At 39.4% G+C, this 24,006-nt stretch overlaps 1 protein-coding gene across 3 annotated transcripts; it reads left to right on the top strand.

Annotated features, from left to right (window-relative positions):
- The first annotated feature begins 10,523 nt into the window (after positions 1–10,523).
- znf740b (zinc finger protein 740b) lies at positions 10,524–16,607 on the top strand. 3 transcript variants are annotated; one of them, XM_077603040.1, is made up of 7 exons: positions 10,524–10,639; positions 12,443–12,594; positions 12,767–12,988; positions 13,340–13,465; positions 13,563–13,692; positions 13,865–13,983; positions 14,921–16,607. In XM_077603040.1, the coding sequence occupies exons 2-7, from the start codon at positions 12,550–12,552 to the stop codon at positions 15,092–15,094; spliced, it is 816 nt and encodes a 271-aa protein (XP_077459166.1). In that variant the 5' UTR covers positions 10,524–10,639; positions 12,443–12,549; the 3' UTR covers positions 15,095–16,607. The 3 variants fall into 3 exon arrangements, with proteins under 3 accessions (XP_077459166.1, XP_077459184.1, XP_077459174.1); XM_077603048.1 differs by lacking the exon at positions 10,524–10,639 and adding an exon at positions 10,653–11,078; XM_077603058.1 differs by lacking the exon at positions 12,443–12,594 and having other exon boundaries at positions 10,545–10,639.
- Positions 16,608–24,006: the final 7,399 nt, after the last annotated feature.

Genomic DNA, 24,006 nt, shown 5'->3' with positions numbered 1-24,006 from the left:
TGTCTTCTATTTGAGAAGAAAAATACAACAGTATTACAGTCATACATCAGATATTAGAATAATCATAAAGGAAGGCCTATAAAAAACAAGGTGCCAAACATAGAAAATAGACAATTGGAACATTTGCCAGCTTACATTCATAATATAATGAATCTCACCATGTACGTAGTAGACATGAACGGTGAATATTAGACCTTCCTTAGGTGGGTGCCATTACTCGGTCGGGTAGTATTTAGAAACACAAACACAACCGTTCTCTGTAACTGAGATGGGCTGTGAGTACTAAGTGCAAGGAAGAGAAGAGAGAGAATTTAACAATTAGTGCTCCTAATGAGATCAGGGTTATCAGATGACTCGCCAGTCACGGATGATAAAAAGTACACTAATTCAGTTTGTCTCTTCCTCTCTTCCGCTGGTTCTCATTGCTTGCAAAAAGATTGATAGGAAACAAAAGAGACAGGATAACCTTTATCTGATGCTCTCAGTTATATTTGTAGCATAATTCTATTTCTGTCATTGGGTACACTAATAGTATGGAAGAGAGGCCATTAGGGAAATAGCGTGAAAATCTCTCACAGATCTTTGTTTATGTTGAGATGTTTGACTCGCAAAATTATGCAGGCATGAACAAAACTACTTTGGAGGATCTTTTTCATTTTGCACATGATAGAGAGAAAAGTGCACTTCTCTGGCTTTTCCCGAGGTTTGCTTTATAGTGGTAGAACATGAAATTACAGAGTAGACCAATCATTAATTTTTACATCGGAGTTAAATTACGGAAAAGAATACTTTATCCAAACAATCATACTCGGGCACACCACTTTGATGACTATGAAATATAAAGTTTATTTCAGCATAAACTTTCAACAACTGAGGCATGCTAGAAGACTGCTGGAAGAAAATATCCCTCAGCATTACAAATAACTGCACAAAAACGCTTTAATTAGGTGCAAGCTAAAGTTAGTTCCAGGGTAAATCGTCACGCGTTGCACCATTCTACTACTTTAAGTATTTCCATTCAGTAAATGATGCAAGAGTATAAAAAAGTCAAGCTCTCTGAACGTGTACAATTACAGTGTCCCTATACCCATCCCAATTTACAAACCATTTCTCATCACTGACCTCATTAAAAGAGCCTAATCATTAAAACAGATTAGGAGACATTCCAGTTGAGAGGAGAACATAACTTATCTCATCACTAATTCCACCAAACACTGCTTACGCCATGGCATTAGCTGAAACATAAACACACACTCGGTTTATAACAGTTAGGCCCTGTAGTTGGCCTATTTGAGGTCTCAGTGATGAGTTGCTCTGCCTGGCTGGCTGAATTATGAAACACTGGCCTTTAGCACAGGTGAGCAAGGTAGTTTTCTAGGGCGTAATTTGATAGAGGGGGCGTTCTGGGAAAAAATAGAATACTTTGGATTATGGTAATTTTGCTATGCTTCCTAAACATTTTGTAACATATGTGCATTCCAATATGGTACATTGAAAAAATATAGTATATTAATTATTTTCAAAACCGCAGTCATACGATATTAAAAACTTTTAACATGAAATGGTCCAAACCTTCATTTGTATTTTATTAATCGATGAAAGGAGGACATATGCATATAGACTAAACAGCCTTGAGCCTACTTGTAAAGTGTGCTTTTGTTGACATGGTAGATGGAGTCCTTGCAGAGAAGATGAAGAAGTCTTTGATTCGCTACTATTTTGCTTTCTTTGTTTGAGAATTTATGCAGAGAGTGGTATTACAATTAAATATAGAAATTTAGTATACATTAAATGACCTCAAAATATTAACATAATGTCATGTTTGACAGACAAAATGATCAATTATATAGTTTAGGTATTTCAAGATTAATTTATAAATTATTAATCATAGATGATAAAATTACTACTAAACAAAATATTGATAATCGATCAATCGGTTAGAGCCATTACCGAATACAAAATTATTCAAATCTTGATTCAGCCTCTTATATTAAACATTTGATTTCCTTCTTTTAATCTTTGTCATTAAATAAAACGTGGCATTGGCAAATATCTGCTTTTGCTTTGATCAATACATTCCCCTTTTTCCTGACACGTTATGAACCAAACCTGTGACTGAATCGCAATCGCTTCATTTAGAATCGATAAAATAATCAGTTTTTTATTTTTTTCATTTGGCAGTCCTTGTTCAGTCAATCAGAAAACACAAAGTAGAGTACTTATCTCCTACAAGCTTTGTTAGATCTTTATATTTTCAACTATTATTCCACTCAATGGAATAATAGTCCAGTAGACAGGAGGCTAAAACAACTGTCTACTGTCAAAGAATAAAAGACTATGAGTTGAATAATTGATAAAGCTGGGTCGATGATGATATGTATATATCATAGTTTCGTATTAAGGTGAAGTATCATTTGAAAATAGCCCAAAAGAAACTGTATTGGTAATGGTACACTATTGATCAAAGCATATCTCTTGTTAGAAGTTCCACTATTGTCAACAAAGCCTGTGTTGCCAGAATGCAAACAACGATTTCTCTTATCATAAAAATCACTAAGTAATACTGCATTAAAAAAATTCAACATAATCACATTCTTAATTCATCATCCAAAAAAAATATTTCTTGGCAAATCAAATCAGACTGTATAATCCCATTTCCAATGAAGTTAGGACATTATGTTGAATATAGAAACAGAATGTTTACAGCTTTACAAATCACGATCAATTCATATTCATTTAAATAAACTAAAAAGGCAATATACTTAATGTTCAAGCTGACTAAATTTGTCAAATAATCATTCACTTAGAATTGCGTTGCAACATCTTCCAATAGAGCTGGAAAATGTTAAAAGAAAAGAAAAAGAAAAACTGAGTTGAAAGTTGAGGAATGCTAATCAAACACCATTTTGGAATGTCCTACAATTGAGCAGGATAATTGAGAACAGGTGAAGGGCATGATTGAGTAGAAAAAAAGGCTTTTTCCTCAGTAATTGGTTGTTTTTGTATTATGTCTTACATAAAGATTAAATCAGCCTTCTTGGCAAAAATGGTTGGTGGCTAGGATTAACAGTACTTTAAGCACGTCTTCGAGTCCTGTGTAGTAATTACTTTTTTTCTCCATTTGTTTGGCCTCCAAATGTTATCAATTTGTATCTTTTCCACATTTTGATTCCAGCGATAATGGATGATGGACAAAGGCTGATCTTAATCTTGTAACGCCACTGGAAATGATGGAAACAATCTATATTTCTTTTTAACAAAGGTTTAGATTATCTACGATGTTATTTAGACCCAGGCGTCATTAAAAACTAAAGCACCGCGTTAAAATAGCAGACAATATGTCCCAATGGTGGTTGTAGGACATAATATTGGAAGCACAAATTTAAGAGGCCATCTGCTTCGTCAATAATGACCAGTTTGGGAAAGCACTTTGGTGGAATCTGGCGCTACCAGCGTGTAGCAGGACACAACAACCTTCTGCCATCTGCATGTTAAAACAAGTCTGCTTACCAAAACATCTGTAACACCCGAAAGACAAGGAACACTGCAATGCAAGGCGATTGATGATTAGTATTTTTCTATCGTGTTAGGTGAATCGTTTTGCATTCACACCACAGCCTTTTCATTGAACCACTTCCGACATTTAACTGCATAAATTACTGAAAATATTCTCATACATTTATTGTCAGGTCTGCAGTCGGCAGTATTGGTAGGGCGTGTTTAGTTTGTTTTTTTAATAAAGATCTTAGTGAATCAAATATACACACGTGAGTATTGATAACTTAAAAAGATTTATTTAATTACATTTTCATACAATACAAAACAACATATAATAAACAGCCAGATTTAATAATTGTAACTTTTGGCATTTAGTCACTAAAATGTTTCGTGATTATGTTAGGTGTAATTGCATTTTTTAACAGATCTTGTGCACAATCAGGACCTTTAACTTTCGAGCTTTTGTACAGTGTAAGTAAGAATTATTCCTGTATATGTTTTTTGCCTTTGTTAGCGGCTAATTCAGTCGCAATTTAATTTGGTAGAAGAAGCAGCAATGTATTAACAACCTCATAATGTAATAATTTTCAGTAACGGTTTTATTTCCCTCTATAAATGATAAAACTATGGTAAGTAATAACAGCCTTGATTTGCAGGAGATTTATTGTGTGACAATTCTGCCAGACTGTGAAATAAATCTACATGTCAGAATGCTGTAAACAATACAGTTCTTTAGTAATTATTTCTTTGGCAGTAGTATATGCCAGCAAGTAAGAAAAGTTATATACCAGTGCCTTTCACAGACGGATGACAAGGAGCTTTTCATGTTTCACTAATCACGGACTCATTCATTCACCAATGGTTCTGCTGCCTTGCAGGCCACTGCCAACCCATTGGGAACATTTTAGAGTTCAGTGTCTTGCCCAAGGACACTTTGACAATGGGCAGTCGCAGCCAGGAATGGAAAAGCTGACCTTTTGGTCCCCATATGACTCGAACTAACAACTGTGCCATCCCTTAGCATTCTGTCAGGGAGAGTACGAAATCTAATGGGAATTAAAATCAGTAAACAAACTCATAATCTAAGGGAGAATCTGAAAATGTGAACACGATGCACACATGCTTTCTATTATGAAAATACACCATATGTCGTGATTGAGACCACATGAGGATTCAACACACACTGCATATGAGGTGCAGCCACGCAAACATTGGTCACGGAGCAAATTAAACTCTATACTCAGTTTTCTGCACATTGAACTCCTACTAGATGGGAATTAACTGCAATAATGTCTCCTCTGGAGAAAATGGAAGGTGCTGTGCTTAAGCAGTGCGGCCGGGTCGACCATTTTCCTCTCATCTTAACTTTGTTACGCGGAAATATAAAATTGCAGGGCATTAGGGCAGACACATTCAGCAGCCTTTTATTGAGAGATGCTTTTAGAGCAATCTAATTCCTCACAAATGTTATAGCACTCGAACAGTCCATGCACACACTCACTTTTTCAAATCTGACTGGACTACGAGGGGAGGAGACGGTTGGCATGGCATTTATGACAAACAGGCCTCTCAAATGGGTCCGTCTGTTCCCTCTGCGCCCGCTTTATTAAACATAGAGAAAGAGACTAAAAAGCAATAGACAAGCAAGATTGCGAAACAGACAAATTTGCACCTCACGCTCGTTTTTCTTTGGGCCATATTTCATTTAGCAAGCTCTCCCTTGAATGCTTCTCTTCTCTGGATGTGCTCTTCCATCGCTCTCCTCCCATCCCTCTGTGAATTATTAGGGATGAGAGGAAGTCATTCTCTGTGTGTGTTTATTAGTATTGATCTAAGCACCATTCAGCAGACGTTTCTTGCTGATTTGCTCGCATTGGTTCTCCCTCTCCTACTTATACAGACTGTGTGTTATAGCCCCCCACCCTTGCTCATCCATCTTTGCTCTCCACGCCCACCCCCGACAAGTTTGGACATTATGCTTTGTCTGCTGTGTCATACTGATTTACTGAATATTGTGGCTACTATTAATACTGCCATACACACAGACACACAACTAACTGGCCAAGACAATCATTAAATTTAAGTCTGACCGGCCAGAGTATTTTATTGACCAATAAAAGATTGAACACCCACACACACTTCATTCTTGCTGTTTGCTTGCTATGCTCGGACTCATATGCATATATTTATTCTTGAAGGGATCACTTTTTTTTTACTACAGCTCACATGCAACATTTTAATTATTGGGTTGCTTGGAGGTGAGCACAATGGAATAATTCGGACTGAAATATATGACAAACCCTAAATGACTGAAATGCATTATCATATTTTGTCATCCTCCTTTCTCAGTTTTGCTACAATTTTACATTTTTTCAAACCAAGGGGGATCATTAAGAAAGCTGACAAATTGTATTGATATCTACTTGTATCTCTATGAAAAGATGTGCTTTCCTTCCAATACATACCGAATGTTTTATTTGACAAATCTACATGTTAAAACATAATGTATGCTTTTTACCAGGACTGCGACTGATTCAGAAAATTTAAAGGCAAGAAGAAAGGAAAGAGCAGATAAATGGGGGGAAAAGATCAAGAGAAAACATCAAATTCTCTTACACAAAGGAAGGCTTTTGAAAGGTGGTTTTGAGGACAGGGTATTATATATGACTTGATATTATACACGGACAAATTACAGTTCATTCATTTTCGGTACAAAGGTCGCGGGGGGTGCTGGAGCCTATCCCAGCTGACTTCGGGTAACAGGCAGGGACCACCCTGAATTTGTGGCCAGCCAATCGCAGGACACAAAAAGACAGAAAACCATTGACACTCATACATACGAAATATTTAACCAGCCTATGCTGCATGTTTTGGGATGTTTAAGGAAACCAGAGCACCCAGAGAAAACTATGCAAGCCCTGGGAGAAGCCCGTGAGTGTAACAAAACCAAGCATCCATCGCAAAGAAAGCCACCCGTATGGCGTGATAATGCAGCAGACCAATGACAAGACAAACTGATTAAGTATGGTCATTTTCTCCAATCTGCACACACAAATCACTAACCTGAATCCTCCCAATCCAATATGTCGTTAACTTTGGGAAATCAAGAGTTATTGGCATCTCTGACCTGCGTGACCATATCAGTTAGTCTGGGCTAATCGAGCGGCCATTGATGATTAAGATGCCTGATGTGGGTGCCTAATAGGTTGTGGAGAGGATGAAGACAAGGTGAAGAGAAAGAGGAGCGCTGCAACCAGCCTCCCCCATAACTCACATCAAGCATCTCCAAGAGGCACATGGGGGAAAAAAAGATAGAAACAAGCTGATGTCTTATCACAGAGACTTGAACGTCCACTCAGAATACTCTAAAACCGCAGGCAGGAACTCTCTTTTGACAATACTTATGCGTGAGTTAATAGATAAGATATCCATTAAGTTTGCTCTAGTCGTATACATTCTGTGCTGGGAGTACAACACAGTGTCACAATAAAGTATTAGACTACCTAGCCCTGGATTTATTTGGATCTCTCTTGAGATTCATTTTTAACTCCTTAATATTGTAATTTCTAGCTAGGTAGTGTATAATATGGACCTAAAACTATATGTTTTACTCTTCTGTACTAAGTCACTTGCTAAGAAATACAAGATTACTGTATTAACTCTTTCAGGTAATAAAGACGCTCTCTTCTGGCGAAGTATGACCAAAAAGAAAAAAAAAAGAGGTTTAAAAGAAAAATTACACTGGAGATGGGCGCAAATAAGCCACCTGATGGTTTTTCTCATCTGAATTTGATGCAAGCAGTGTGGGATCGTTACCCACTTGATGACGGTGTAATTGTGAGAGCGAATGGTTGTCTCTCTCTATACGTGTCCTACGACTGAGTGGCGGGGGAGACTTTTTGCACCGGTGAATCGTAATATAACATAAACAAATTTAAATGAACTAGGATTATGATGCAGACACACTCAAAAATAAGTTTAATCTAACCTTACACTAAACTTAATTCTAATTTTGTTTTACATTTTTATACCTTCTTCTCCCGGCCGGGTTGGCTGTTTGCCCCGCCACCACCCTGACTTTCACTATCAATGGGCTGTTTGCTTTTGTATTCCCTTCAAAATATTCCGAAAACGATGCACACAAATGTCCTCACAATAGGATAACGCACGACCACTTGCCAACGAGAAGTAATATATACTCCTCGTACTAGCGATCGTTACACCATGCGCGCTGAGTGACGGGAAAAAAACACTGAAAAAAATGCAACGCTCCTCCCAGTGCTTGTAGATATCTGTTATACACGAAAGAGATGCGGCAAAAAAGACAAACAGCCTCTCATGTCTTGGCCACCTGGTTTTCTCGTATCTCGAAATTTGTCTCGTATCTAGAGATAATTATTTTCTCTAAATTTTACTCGTATCTCGAAATGCTCGTATGTCGGGGTGCTCGTATGTCGAGGTACCACTGTATTATATAATACATTGTAGTCCTTGTTTTTCCCCTACTATTCCATCTTACTTGGTGCACACACTCTCTCGGAGGTGTGGTGTGTAATAAAAATCACCATAATGAACTATAATCATGAACCATATTAATAGTATGTTTTACAGGTCACTATCTGTTATGGGCCAATACTGCCATATATGCTCTCTCCCCTCCACTTCCCACTCCTTGTGAATGTGAATTATATGCAGTTGCGTGTTAATCTGTCCTGGATATTAATTACATTTCCCATTAACATTTAATAAATACTTCCTTGGTGGGTTTGCTGCTGAGGGAACTGGGAACCTCATCAGAAATTAGGCCCTTTAATTGGCCTTCTACTGCACAAATGGCTTTTTAATTAGCATCCAGTTATCATGTCTGCACCAACCACACAGCCTGGGTTGATCACTACATGCAGATGTGCCAGTTTTTGCTGAGTGAGGGCATGTTTAATGGCCTGAGGTAGCCCAATCGTTGCATAATGTTTCTCTTTCATAGCTGAGGGAGGCAATCTGTGGGCTGCGGGCTTGAGCTCAATAATAAGTGATTGTGTTTTACTTGCAGATAGTTCCACACTTGACTTTTAAATATATTCTGACACAGGAGTCAGCTCCCTTTCTTTAAAATATGTGGAGTATATTTTAAGCTTCGTTTACGATACTTATACAACGTATGATAGAAAATTAGCCTGGAGAGAGCCAGAGTTGAAATCCATGAAATTGAAACAGCATCTCCTGGCAGCCTTATATGACTTGTAGTGCACCAATGGCCTCACTAAGATAAAAAGCTTTTGGCTGTTGTACAATAAGGAACATTTCCCATGCCTACCTCCACTGGGAATGATCGTCATTATCCTTTTTCTCACACCCCCAAAATTCTGCTCAGTCAAAAATCTAATGTCATCACTTTTGTCCATACTGAAATGGACAGCCTGTCTTCCCCTATTCAGATTGTTCATATTCTTCTATCTCTTTTTATCTATTAACAAACGTATAACTTGCACTGACGGCACGGAGATCAAGTGGTTAACAGGTCCACCTCACAGTTCTGAGAATGAGGGTTCAATCCCCAGTGGGTTCCGACCTTCCTGTGTGGAGTTTGCATGTTCTTCCCCTACCCGCATGGGTTTTCTATGGGTGCTTCGGCTTCTTCCCACTTTTTAAAAGCACACATGCTAGGCTGATTGACCACTCCAAATTGTGTGTTGGTATGAGTGTGTGCGCGAATGGCCGTTTGCCTCCTTGTGCCTGCGATTAGCTGGCAACAAATTCAGGGTGTCGTCCTACCAACTGCATGCATCTGACTGGGATAGGCAACCCTTGTGAGGATCAGTAGAGCAGAAAAATAATGATTAACTTATAACTTACAAATGGGCTAGTGCATTACATTTGTGGCCCAGTTAAACAAGTCTGTGGGGATTGCATATACATTCGATTTAATATTTAGCTTGCAATCAATGTATCTGTCAATTGTAGCTGAATTATATTTCCAAGAACATTGAATATCATCAATACATTCCCAGTTCCTGCTATTAAAAAAATGTAGTTGGTCTGAATGAGGAAAAATAACAGGTGCCTGCTACTAGCTGATTATCTCAGTTACATTTAGTCAAAACATGTCGAGGAAATAATTCTGCGATAAAAGAGAAGCACATAGGCAAATGCTGCATTTAATAGGAAACTGTGTGATGTTGACAAAGGCCAATTTAGAAGGATGAGAGCTCCCTCTCGAGGTAAATTTGAGTTTGCACCAAACACATGATGTCGATTAACTGACGTGTATGTACATTATTTTGTGCTTTAAAATATGCGTAACTTCTTGACAAATTAATTGTAGTAAACTATGGTTGTTTCCACCTTATCCAATGTATTTGCAACTTCTTTTTCTCTTCTGTCTTTTTGTTTTTATATTTTAATCTTTTTAATTCACTTTTTTCGTATTATGCATCATGCACACCAAACACATTGTCTAACGTTTAGTCATGCATCATTTTACAAAATCTGGTGAAACTACATGGAAACGAATTAACTTACAATTATCTTTAAAGCAAACTTTTTCTTTACTCTCACCTCAAAATACCTAAATGATGACCATTTAGTCTGTATGTCCAAACTGCATAAGTTGCATGAAAGATGGATGAATGTATAATATAAATGATGACTGAAAGAAGTATATAAGAAGATAGAAAGACAAATCTGCTTCCTTTTTTTTTGCTTTAACATATACTTGAAGCAATTATGTACGAATAGATTGTTTACCAAATACGTGTGATCTTAATTACAGCCGCTAGATGTCATCAAAGTCTAAAGTCTCAAAACTAGTTATTTTAAACGGTATATTAGAGTATAATAGTTTAGCATTTAGCATTAAAAATAAAAATAAAACACACACGTAACTATCTTTTGTTTACGATACAAGTGTGTCCTTGTTCCATTAAGGTTGACAAAACTGTTGACTATTACTGTCAGCCGTCCCTTACTAACATGGCCGCAAATGTAGGTCCTGTGGAGCCGATCACGTGATCCTACCTTTAGCCAATCAAAACCCTCCCTTTGTGAACACTTCCGGTAGCGTTTCCTGTCAGTGTTTGTAAACTGAAGGGAAAAAATTGCAAGTGCGTCAAGTATAAATCTACAAAACTGTAAAAATTAAAAGGTAGGTAGTCTCTTCTGGAGCACAGTTTACCCGTGCGTGTATAAGCCTTTCACAAGTGGGCTGTTTTCTAATTTGGGAAGGTTCTGGCACAGGTTGGGCTAGTATTTGTGTTCGGCTGTGAACCCGCACGCCCTGCCTGGTGTGCGCCTGCTTGCTTGCCTGCCTGCCTGACCGGCTGGCTGGCTGTTGTCGTGCCGTCTGGGGGCGCGAGATGGGGGAGGGTTGGGGATCGGGGTTTCCGTCCTGCTAGAGTTCCCCCAGAACCGAACAACTAGCTAGTAGCTAGCCAGCATATACGGTTTCAATCAGCGTGGATTCTGTCCTTTGGCGTCACCCGTTCAAAAATATGTGCCTCTAAAATCAAAATTGGCGAACCAGAAGGGGTCTTTTTCTTACGTTTGTTACGTTGGAGCGTCTATAAACGCCAACCTGTTTTCTGGTAAGTTGCTAGCTAGCAAACTTGCACAGTTGGAAATGTGTCATGTTTACTTGGGTAGAAAGAAAAACTGCAAAAACACGTAAATTTGTAAAATAACAAGATTACTTACAAACTATGCGTATGCTATAAAGTCCCTAATCATGAAAAAATATTGAGGCCCGGCATCCACGATATGCAATCAAAGTAACTCATGCTTCCAATAAATGATGAGATTGTGACATTAATTTTAAAAGTAGATTATGAATTCTTACCTTCTAATGTGCTGCATTAGCAGATGAGTCATCTTCGATCTGAGAAATCACCATCAGCTGCGAGAGTACTACAACTATTCATTTTACTTAAGTAGTGTCTTTGACTTCCTATTTTACAAGTATTTTATTTCAGCAGCTATCGTTACTTGTCGAATCGGGAACTTATATAGATCTAGATATGAAAATGGCGATGGGGTAAAGTAGACCCCTATATATCGTGCAAATTCACCTGATGGTGGACTTTGGCTTATCCCCTCTATTAGTTGATATTTTTTCCCATGATGAAATACTGTCTACTCTACAACATAGATGAATTTGTGCCCTAATGGTTCAGTGTATCAAAATGTAGTATATTGATGTATATATAAGAAACTGTATATGTGTGTGTGCATTCAGTACACGGTAATATACAATAGCATTACAAATGGTATGGTTATGGTTGGATTGGATTGGATAACTTTATTCATCCCGTATTCAGGAAATTTCATTGGTACACAAAGTTTTAAATATTTACATACATTGGGGTTGCTCGTTTAAAAATTTACATCGCAAGGCAAAAAAGGCACCGGTGTTCTATATAGTCTGTAACCGTTTATAATGCTATGATTCTCTTGCTAAAGTTTTGGAATCATATTCATGCTCGTTTAAACCATCCACAATTAAATTAAGTTGTTTGTGGCTCCTATCCCCACGTGGAGGTGGTAGTCAGGTGTAGTCTGAAACTTTTTCCCAAAAATTTCATTTTGCTTCACAAACTTGAGACTTCCTATGGGACTTCTTTACTTTTATCCTTGCACTCTCACTGTCAAACTGCCATATTTCCCATATAAACTTGTTTTCATTATTATTGTATCACTAGTCTATCTGTGTAAGAAATTATCTGGTGTCTCTCCTTGTATTTTGATACGTAGCTATAGTGTTTTTTTGTTGACCCCCCCAAAAAACTATCAATGTGCATCAAAACGTTTTTTGTTTGTTTATTTTTGCCTCATAACCTGCACTTTCAGTCCCACCCCTATTGTGCGTGCCAAATTGATGAACATTCTCATATAAAAGCAGAATGTTCCTGACTTAAGCACGTATAGCTTTATGTTGTCATGCCTCTACTTTCAGGCTTTGGCCTCCATGATTTGGGTGGGTGTGGTCTCCTCTGTTAGCCCTCACCCTGACTGAGGTCAGCTCTGTTCCCCCCAAACACACACAAATTCAAAAGCACGGCGATGACACACCATTCAAACAACTCTGTTCGAGACCATATGAAATGGGTCAGTGGAAGTCTCTTCATTTGCAGAATCAAAATCCTTTCAAGTTGTCTCCTCAGCCTGAGAGGCCTTTCATTGTCACGTTTACTTCCATCGCTCACCCCCTTGTTCACTCGTTCACTTTCCCTAAATGGAGTCCCACGATAGGCTTTGATCTTACCATTTGTCTTGTTAGGCCGGCTTGCTGGGCTGCGAGGCAGTGCTTTCCAGCATGGCCCTGATGCAGGCCAACAACATTCCAGGTCAAAAGAAGATGTCATCGATGGGTCATGGACACCGGTCAACGTCTGATAGCCACCAAAGCCACTCGCATCATAGCCACCACGGGCACCAAAGTCACCATGCACAAGGAAACAGCCACGCAGGTCATATGTCTTCGGGGAGCTGTCCACCACTGGTGAGCGAAACCCTCCTGGTTGCATTTCATTTTTTTTTTTAAAGCACCAACAACCTAAACTTTATAAGCCATGCCACCCAAAGCAACGCTTTGATCAGAAATTGTTAAAAATACAATAATAAAGGAGTTGCAATGAATAAAAATGGAACAGAAAAGTGCTCTCAATTTTAGGACTTCTAGGTCCTAGAGGTTTAACCACCAAACATTGGACAGTGGTTGTTGAACACATCAAGAATGAAAGTGATTTTTAAAATGTAAAGAACAAATTTATTTATTTTCTTACCACTTTGATTAGAGTTTGTTTTGATTCATAGGCTGTAGTTTATTTTGTGCTTTTATTTTCTCTCAAAGTTGATCCAAAAAGATGGCGATTACCACACCTCGAGAATATTGGATGGGAAAAACATGCATACCGGCCAGAGTATGCACGTCAAGAAAAAGCACAAAAAATCTGTTAAGGTTAAAGAGGAAGTACGGGTATGTTTGAGCCTCCCAACCAATGCACAATATTAATAATTCACAACTGCACTGCCTTGGGATGTGTGAACGATAGTCATTATGTCATCCATGGTAGCCTTTACTGCAGCAACTCGACATGGATGACGACAGTGCTCTGAAAGTCCAGAAGAACTTCATCTGTGACCACTGCTATGGCGCTTTCCGGAGCAGCTATCACCTCAAGCGGCACATACTTACACACACGGGTGAGCAACATTAACGTGCTTTTTTATGATTATTAATGTACCACAAATCTTTCCGCTTTAAAAATGCTACAGGCAAAAGGCCGAAAGAGAGTTCTATGGATATATATTTTGGGGGGTTATTTCGGAGAAATATATACAGCTTTTTAACATTTTTCTCTGTTTACATCTGCAGGGGAAAAGCCTTACGCCTGTGACAGCTGCGATATGCGCTTCATTCAGCGTTACCACCTGGACCGACACAAGAGGGTGCACAGTGGCGAAAAGCCGTACCAGTGCGATCGTTGCAATCAGGTTAGTCTGACTTACTGACCTCCTTAAGTACGGTTGAATATTGTCTAAGGAGAGGATATGTGGTAACTTAGCTGAATTGTCAGATAGCAAACAGCCTGACACTGGTGTTTTAAAAATTATTCATCTGCCAAATTGCTGGTGGGAACTGAGGTGAGTTCACTGCCACCAAAATGCACTTGCTTGATTTTGTGTAACAGGAGAGAAATGGCCATCAGCACCCCAATAGTCATGCAACACACATTTTTCAAAGATGTAGCAGAGCCCATGTAACACACCGCTCATTGCTAAAAGGGCTTTCCATTAGTACTCGCACGTTCCGGAGTAATTCCTGTCCAATGATGGTGCACATAGTTCTGGAATGACATTTGTTTTCACTTAAACTGATAAAGACGGCGTACAAGCGCCCCAAATGAAATAGTAGTCAACTGTATTAATTTACCTACTGAATCAGAACAAACAAAATGGATCACTGATGTGAAAGCAGCCTTAAATAGAACATGTCACGTAACGTAAAGAAGGCTATGAGATCTCAATAACAAAAATAATTCCACAGGGTTTGTATTTTTTTTTTTGCCTAATAAGATAAATCTTCATTTGCTATATGGACTGTGTTTTGTATGTCCTTGGGTTTTCTTTGTGTATGAAAAATATTACTTTGAGGAACTGAAAGCTTTGTATGTGATAGATTTGTAAAAATCAAGAAAGAGGCAAATACGCTTACCACACTGAACACTAGAATAGTTTGTAAAGTGAGATAGATCATTTACAATCCATGTGTGTATAGGGTGGGCCACCAGAGGGCAGTCTCGGTGTCGAGATGACTATTTCAATGGTACGGTTCTTATGGGACCTCATTGAACAGTAACTCTTGTGGGGGTTTTGGTTTAAAGATGGCACAAATATGACTGACAAGCATCATTCTCTACTCGGCCCCTAGACCTTCTCACGGACAGACAGGCTGCTGAGGCACCGGCGCTTGTGTACCGCCGGGATCGGCAAAGACGACAACCAGTGTTGCGATAGTCGATCATCTGCGTACTCGCAGGGGACCTCCGGCCACACGGCTTCGTGGAGTCCGTTACAGTCTTCCAACAGCCGCCTGACCGTCTGACCCCTAACATCTTCCCCTAAAAGACCGGATAGACAATTGGCGACTCCGTATCATTGAGTGGCAAAGTCACTAAAAGCCAAACACAACTTAGATTACACAACTAGGCAACGCAATCAGACTGATGGTAGTTGGATCGTGACTTTTTGTACCTTTTTATTGTCTTCTCCCTCTCATCATGGGAAAAAATAGTTCTCTCTCTCAAGGCTCTCTTTTCACATCACAAAGGCAATAATGGATGATATACACTCTTGTTTTCTCCTAGCCTACTGAAGACTCTTAAGAGCGCTGCTGACATGCGATACACTAACGGTGTTTTTGATAGTGTTGGCTACTGTATTGGACAGCACCTCTTTGATTTTCCTGCTGAGCTCAGAACTGTAGTCCTGTGTGTCCTTTGAATTGGTCCAGACTGAAGACCAAAACAATTTGCCACAAGACTCCCTTAACGTGCATTAAGAATTAAGAACCCATGTGATACTGTAGGTTTTGTGTTGCAATTGAAGAGTACATTTTACTCTGTATGAATTAAAGTGACCTGGAACAATCAGGTCACAGTACATTAAAGAAAACAATTTAAATTGCAAAACTAAAAGATCCGTAATCAAATCCAAGTATACGTAAAGTCCACCTTGATTTTTTTTTTTTAAATCAGCTTTTTTTTTCATCTTTGTAACTGCATTGAGGAAGCTCCTTTGACCTCCTGTGTGTTTGTCTTGTTTGTGATTCGATTGTCAAGCTCAGCCGTCACACCTTTTCAGACATTTTCAAGGAAGGTGACGAGAATAACTGTTGAAGTCGAGCTGTCGGGGTGTAGTTTCAGTCCGAGACAATGAAACGGTCACCTCTGTTTCAAATTGATTGAATGTGAAGACACTGTGCCATTTCCTTTCATCTGTAATCCCAAACAGTTTAGAATCTTCAGTGAAGATGATGTGAAAGTGTTTTTTTTTCTTCTTTTCAGGGGGCAATATCCAACTTTACGTCCTAGCTCAATGTGTAAACACTGAACTGAAGGGGTTTGTTTATTTGTAGAACTTGAGTTTTGTTTTGTTTTGGTTTTTTTTGTCTAAGATGGGCTATTTTCTTTTCCTATTAGACATTTAGTTCGTTTGCTATATTTAGACAACAGGAAAATAGTTGCGGGGGCTATCAATGATGTGGCCCTGAACTGATTAAGTTAATAAATATTTAAACTGTATTAGCTGTAGAAACCTTTGTGTGGGACCTACATTCCAAAAATGTTCAATTATTTACAAAGGTAGGCTGATTGTGTGATTTGCAGGAGGATCGCCCTTTGATTTGGAAATAGAAATACAAAGCAACCAGTTCTTATCCTCTAGTACATGAATATTTTTTGTCTTTTCTTTATTTGTCTGCATTTAATGTATCAAGCCCACTTTTTATTAGTCATTTTTAAGGGTGAAATGATGTACATTTTATAGCTGATGATACTGCATTATGCATGGCGTTTTAGGGCCCCAAGTCTCAATAAAACTATGAATTGATTTTTTAATCAGTGCATGCGGCATTGACTTATTAAAATATTGATTTTTATTTTTAAAAGACATTCAATGTCAAATTTCTAGAGTGCAATCATTTTGAAATGTCCTTGGTGGTGTAGCATTGGGGATCCAGGTTACACCTCGCTTCAAATGCGGGTGTAAATTGTCTGGCTATGTGCCAGATATATAAAAGGAAAGGTCACATCAACCCTCTAAATCAGGGGTCGGGAACCTATGGCTCTCAAGCCACATCTGAGTCTTTTGAAGAGCACGACTGGCTCCCAGTCAATTCCGACATCTTAGGTGAGGACCCGACATATTAATGAGCTGTGATGACTGCTCTTGGTATAGGCACATTGATCTCAGCTGGCCCCTCCTAACTTGGTGCCAAGTGAATTTTAATATTTCTAAATGTGTAGGGAAAATAAACTATACAATCAGTTTAACTTTCACTAAACCTTTGGGGCTCTCAAATTAGCGCCAATTCCAGGAGAGCAAAAAACCCCAAACAGCTGCCCAGGGTGGCTCATCTTATCTCGGCCACACTTATGCACGTCCCCCGGTGGTGGTTTCCACTTTCAGCAAGTATTTGTAATGCCAAGCCATGTTTGAATTTGATATTACTTACCCAAGTGGTGTATGCGTGCAATTTGACAACAGATTCTAAATCTGAGTCACTTCTTAAAATTCATTTTTTCTCCTGGATAGCTCTCATGGAATAAAATTTATACATTTTGGCTCTTTCTGTCAAAAAAGGTTCCGCGGCATAAGTGATTTTTCACCTTATAAGCAATACCAATTAGTTCCACAAGAGGGAAATGTCTCTTAGGTTTTTCTTAGGTATAGACAGGGCTTCAGTGATGTCATGAATGCAGACATGGTGGTGACTAGATCCAAAGAGTGCACTTTTTGAAACATTCCCGGGAGGTGGGGTCAGGACGATTAGATTCACACACAAAGAAATACGTAGCAGTCAAAATATGATTCCTCCAAGGGGAGGAAATATCGTCACTTCAACTGTTTCCATGTGTTGGATTTTATAAAGTCTGGGTGGTGCAGCTCCTAGCCCTTAGCGTTATTGACCAGTTCCTTAATTAAAGCATGAGGTTTAGCTGCATGAGATCGGCCCGAAGGCTGGCGGGAGTGCGCTCTCTCCCCTCACGGGAGACATCCCCTCCCTCGACCGCCTGATTTACAGCACCCACAGGCCCTCGGCACTTAACAATGGACCTCTTTAAGTGAGGAAGATGGGGAGGAGATCTGAAAGGGGGATATAACACTCCATCTTCATACACAAAGTGCAGAAATCATCCAGGTTTGAAATCATCTCGGTGAGACAGGGCGATCATGGAGTCGCTCCGGAGGTAAAATGTACGAGTACTGCCCAGTGTGCAGACTGGGGGAGACTGATAGTCGGCTCTCTACCTGCTCACCTCTCCTGTCAGAGGTGTAAAAAATGGGCTCTTCAAAGAGAAATTCCACCCACGGTGAGTAAATCTCATCTGAGTGGAGACAGCCGGCCTCAGACTGTGCGTCTGTGCCTCAGCACCAGAAATATTTGAATTGGCTCCTGTGAAATGGATCACAAAAACACGGAACGCTTCCCAGTCATGCCTGTGACTATCTCCCTCGCCCAAGGTGGCGAATAACCTTTTCAGCGCGGTGAGCTTTGATTAATCATAGATTGAGTGCTTGGCACAGGAATCCATCATGCACTTGAGGGCTCGCCTCGCCATGTTCATTAGCGATGATATTAAAGCTCTTCTGCGGTCTCCGTTCTTATCAAAATTTATTTTTTCTTTTTGGGGGTTGCCCGTTAGTTCTCTTCGCAGCCCAGCGAACACATGCTTTAAAATCCCTGTAATCACACACATGAAATGCCCTTACAACACTCCATTTCAGCAGAATAGAAGTCCCAGAATGCAATGTAACAATGTCACCATGCCTGTGAGGTCTCTTCTGCATTTTAATGGGAAGCAATTTTGCAAAAATGCAAAGAAAGTGACCTGCTATACTTAATCCTCAGCACTTTAAACAGCCTGAGAGATTTTCCATAATTTCTTGTCAAACCTTCATCATATAAAGAATGTGAATGCATTACTTATTAATGATTACCAAATATTGTAATATTCTTTAATAGAAGAGGTTATTATTCAGAGATCAATTATGTATGTGGTTCAATTGTGGTGCACTTTTTACCCACAGGCAAAGTATGAGATGTCATAGGTATAAAATTACATGGCAATGAATTGCATATCTTTGTGTAGTGTTGCCATTGCAATCAATCTGAGAGACCTTGGCCATGCCATTGGTCCAATTAGGTTTGAATATGTTTCAGACAGTGATAAAGTGGTTATGACTTTACCTGTAAACACGCACAGACACACACCATTCAAATTATTTTTTTTCTCAGACTGTTGACATCATTAAATGAATTTTTCCACCCTCGAGATGCTCTGTTTAGCATTCACTGCTGACACAGAGACCTGTTGCCTTCACATTTGTCTTCACTAAGTGAAAAACATTCTCTGTTGGCTTTAGATCAGGCCAATGGCTTGGCCATTGAAGATTATAGTACTGTTCCATTCCGCTTGGGGGTGCGGTGAGGGGGAGTCCCGAGGTACTCTCAGTCTATTTTATGTCTCTATTCATTTTCATGGTGAAACACTACAGCTCAAGCACAATAGGATTTGTTCAGATGTGAGAAGACGATATATATGGTGTGTGTGTGTGTGTGTGTGTGTATATATATATATATATATATATATATATATATATATATATATATATATATATATATATATATATATATATATATATATATATATATATATATATATATATATATATATGTGTGTGTATATATATATATATATATATATATATATATATATATATATATACACACATACATACATCTGTAGACTTTATCATCCACTTATGTTTATGGAAGGCAAACCAATGGAATGTTCCTGAGTGGCATTTTTTTTTATTAAACATTAAACGCTGCAACATCAGACAAGGAGCAAATAACATAACACGAGCTCAAACACAATATGTTCCATGGGCTAGAGAAAAAAAAGACAACGGTTATCTGAAGTACAATTGCCACTTGTGAACTTTTGCACAAAAGGTATATTATTTATTAACCACAATGTTACAATCGTTAAATTATTAAAATGGGTCAAAAAGGCAGGTGATGTTTGGATGAATTTCAAGTTATATATTTCAAGGCCACCCCCATAAACAACCTTCATTATGTTAAACAGTACATTCTCTTCATCATTTAGTTCAGTTAGAAAAGTAAGAGTGTTGCGATTGACAATCCCTTGACCTTTTGTCACTAAGAAGTACTGTACGTGTGATGTCATGGTGATAGATGAAGGTACCAATTCTCCGTACAGTAGGTGCCTACATTGCTTTAAGGGAGGGCTGTTTTTCCTTCAAGGTTGTAAAATGTTTCTCATGAAAAGAAAGAAGTCATGCATCTGCTTCTCACGCTTTGTTTTAATTAGTTCAACGCATTTTATTTCTATGGGACAAAAAAAAAAAGAAATACTACAATCACTTTAAACAGTGGCCTCTCTTGCAGGAACAATGTCAAGAACATTCCCATTCAACAGGAGTTGACATGACATTGCTCAGCCAGCTGTATCCAGGGTGTGTAGATTTTTATGAAGAGACCTTGGTGTCACGCCAGACTTTCTCATGCATCTGCTTTGGACAGGTTTGGGCTGAGCTGCCATTGAAATGGACAACTCCTGAGCCCTGACATGGGTGGCTTACTTGTAGTCAACTTGAGAATTTAGGATAAATGCCACATATGTATATTCAATGAGGCCGATTTTGTATATTAGCTATAGAACACTTCCTATTAAAGGAATATTGGAGTCAGATTACTAACTTGAGTTTAATTGATTTAGAGACAAAATTCCCAACACTATGTTGCCTCAAATTATCCCGTAGCACAAGTCAAGGCACTCCTTACAGTGGACAAAGCCCGATATATTGCATGGGCTTTTTTATATGAAGTGAAAATAAAAATGTCTTGTAAATCTGACACAACAGAAAGACAGACCGTTGTTAACTTAATTGCTAAATTTGAATGACAAACTTGCTAAGCCTTTTCAATGATGCTTGGAAGCCATAAAAATGAAGGTGTTTCTACTCTCTTGAGCTATGTAGGTTTGCTCCACTGTCAACAGTGAATCAAATACCATATATAAGACGACTTGATAAGACAATATAAGTAAGTATGCTCAACTGAAAAGGATATAATGCTAAATTAATTCTTTACCTTCCATAATACTTTTTTTGAGTCTGCTGCTTGGGTTTTCAAAATTGAATATATGCATTTTGAAGATTAAATGATTTCAAATATGGGTTTATTGCTGCTAGATTGGACAGGCCTGTCTGTGAACCGTAGCCACTGCAAGAGAAAAATACATATCTTGTTTTTTTTGCAACAAGAATTTATTGCTATGATGACAACCAAAAATGAATCACAGATGAGATGGGACAGGAACTGATCTTAGTTGTCTTCTTTTCACATTAAGAATCCTCCTTGTTTCACACGGGACCGTGTACATTTCTGTGACCACTGTGGCTTTTACAGAGGGGTACTAAAAGTTTTGAGAAATTTCGAAGCAAAAAATCACCCTCTGAAAAAAAAAATCCCATTCAGGGAGTCTTGTCACTTGCATAGCACTCTCAAAGGTACCGCTTTACACCATAATGCTATTCTTTCACAGTTTAGGAACAACAGTACTGTTTCCTTAGAGTCCGATATTGAGTCTATTATGCAGACCATTAATAGAGATTGTACCTAGAGGGCCAGAAATGGATCCCTGTCTTATCCTATATTCTAAAGAACTGTTTTTGTTTTGTTTTTAAGGCGGCTGCACACTGGAGCGTCTGATCTTCCACGTGATGTGAAATAGCAAGGCGAAGGATGTGATATCCAAGGGAAACGCTGAGTGAATTCACCCGGAGGGTTGATAGACAGGGCAGGGGCAGCCGTGCTATTTGCCCATGGAAATTTTCACAGATCAAGGTTATTGCAGGGCCAAGCTCTTGCAAGGATGGCCAATCACGCAGACAGATGATTGCGTGGCATGGCTGTGGCTATTTGAGCACCTGATACAAAATGTGTCTTGAGGTAGAGAAATGAGTGGCTCTGCAGGCGCCCTACAAATCGAAATCCAAGGTTAGGGTTTGGGGTTACATCGACGGGGGCTACCTCTTACGCAAGCCCGGTGCACATTTTTCTATCTTTCTCTTTGCTCGCAAGGTCTCTTGTCCCCCTCGTGACGTCGGAGCTATTATGCTGGAGCACCACCTCCCTTCGGGGATAAGACTTTACGATTGCAACCTGACACCGTTTCTGTGTCCTATAAGCCACTGAGCTGTAACTCACTTCAAAGGCAGGAGGCATCAAATCTCAGTACACCCATAAATTAAACTGTCAGCTTTTGGCCAATGAGAGGGAGGCGCTAAATCAGAGCTGTCACACTGGCGGCCAATGGAAAGACGATGGTAGTAAATCTGTCATGGCCGTCTCTGTTAACAGTGTTGTGGTGTGGTTGGGGTATCCACGGGGAGGGAGGGTAGAAAGTGAGTAGATGACGGAGGGAGGGGCAAAAAGAGAGCTCGGAGGTATGCCGCACTATAAGATCCTTTCTACGTACATTCTTTTGCTGATGCTGCTGCAGAAATACGTGTACATTTGGGTCAAAACAGCTAAGGGCTCACAGAGGATTTTTTTTCTACATAAAACAAGACTAAACATAAAATGGGAAAGAGAAAAAAAAAGAAAAAAACAGACTGGAGAAACCTCGTAAAGCTTTACGGCCACAACCGTGCGTGTGCGCGGGCGTGAGTGTGTGCGCTGGCTGTATTGACTGTCTCCAATGAAAATGACTGATAGTGCTTCTTTAGTACTGTTTTGCATCATCACTGGTCCAAAAGTGTTGACTGTTTGATAACAGTAGTAACCCAGGAATCCCGTGCTGTCATGTCACAGCACCGGCAGGATTACGGCCTACTGGACTAGTGGGTCAGAGGGGGCAGGGTCCATTCCAGATGGTCCCCAGTTGTATACACGACCTTATAGATCTGCAAGAGCAAACCTGGGAAAGAAATCCCTGAGTCTGTCTACGGTCAGCTCCATCCAAACGGCTCCAGCGATGAGTACTTTTACATACAGAACAAATCCATTACCGCGCTTGAGAAAGCATGCATTCTGGAATGGGCTGCGTTAGGGAAAGGAAAATGTGGGGAATCACATTGAATATCTTCGGGATTAACAACACCCTTGGTGGACCACTTTAATTTTCCTATCAGAGTTGGACATTTTCATGACATAAATCTAACATGTATCATAAAAGAACTGATCTCGCAAAGGCAACGCCATTGCAGTCCAAAAGGGGAGGGAGGGAAAAAGCTGTAACTTAACAAAGCCCACAATTTTATTTTTCACCAACCTGTAACGACATCCAATAAACCAAGCACACTCACGCTGACAGTTTTATCTGACGTCAACAAAAAATAAACATTAGCATCAAAATTTACAGTCATTTTTGTCATTACAATGAATGCTCCTTTTTTTGTGTGTCGGGAGCATAAACAGCTTGCTGAATTATGGCAAAGGCGGGCAAGAGTGCAGCGGTGAAGGTGTTGTTTTTGGCCGGCTTTTCCAGGAGTAGTCGTGATTCTCCGTTCTATGGGAATCCATAAAGAGACCTAGAGAGGCCAGCGGGGGCCATAAACCACGTCAGGCCGCAGAGTTGCTGCATGCAGGCCCCGGGCCCATTCCTCCTCTTTCTCCTCCTCCTCTTTCTCCTCCTCCTCTTTCTCCTCCTCCTCCTCCTGCACACATGCACAAGCGCGTGTGCTCGAGTCTAACCTTTGACGACCTTTTTATTTTAATTTTTTCAAACACTACACTTTTTCTCCACTATATCCCACTGTACTTTGACCTATTTCACCTCCTTTTAGTATTTCCCTTTCTTAAGTATCTTTATGTGGACATCGCCTACTGGATGGAAATGTCTGAGCGTAAAATAGCCTTGTTAATTTTAATACGGCCCACCGTTAAATATCACGAGGGTCATACTCTTTTTTTTTTTCCCCCGTACGTGCAATATAACGGCACTTGTTTTAATGCATTTAGCGTATTAGATCCCAAATATAGTGCCATTGTTGTTGTGCTCAATGTTGTTACTCTTGCACGCGCCACGCTGTCAGATGGCCGCTCAGGCTCATTGACTATGACATAAAGACTCAAAGCTTAAAGATGATGATAATTTATTGACTAATTCACACAGTGCACTCTCAAATTCACACTCACACCAAAAAGAAAGAGAGAGATTGTGACTGAACGCATCGATCATGAGGGGTCTAGCCCACACG

Source organism: Stigmatopora argus, chromosome 1 (assembly GCF_051989625.1).
Source record: "Stigmatopora argus isolate UIUO_Sarg chromosome 1, RoL_Sarg_1.0, whole genome shotgun sequence".
NCBI lineage: Eukaryota > Metazoa > Chordata > Actinopteri > Syngnathiformes > Syngnathidae > Stigmatopora > Stigmatopora argus.
The sequence above is the reverse complement of the archived record's forward strand: the minus strand, read 5'-3'. Positions and strand labels throughout refer to the sequence as shown.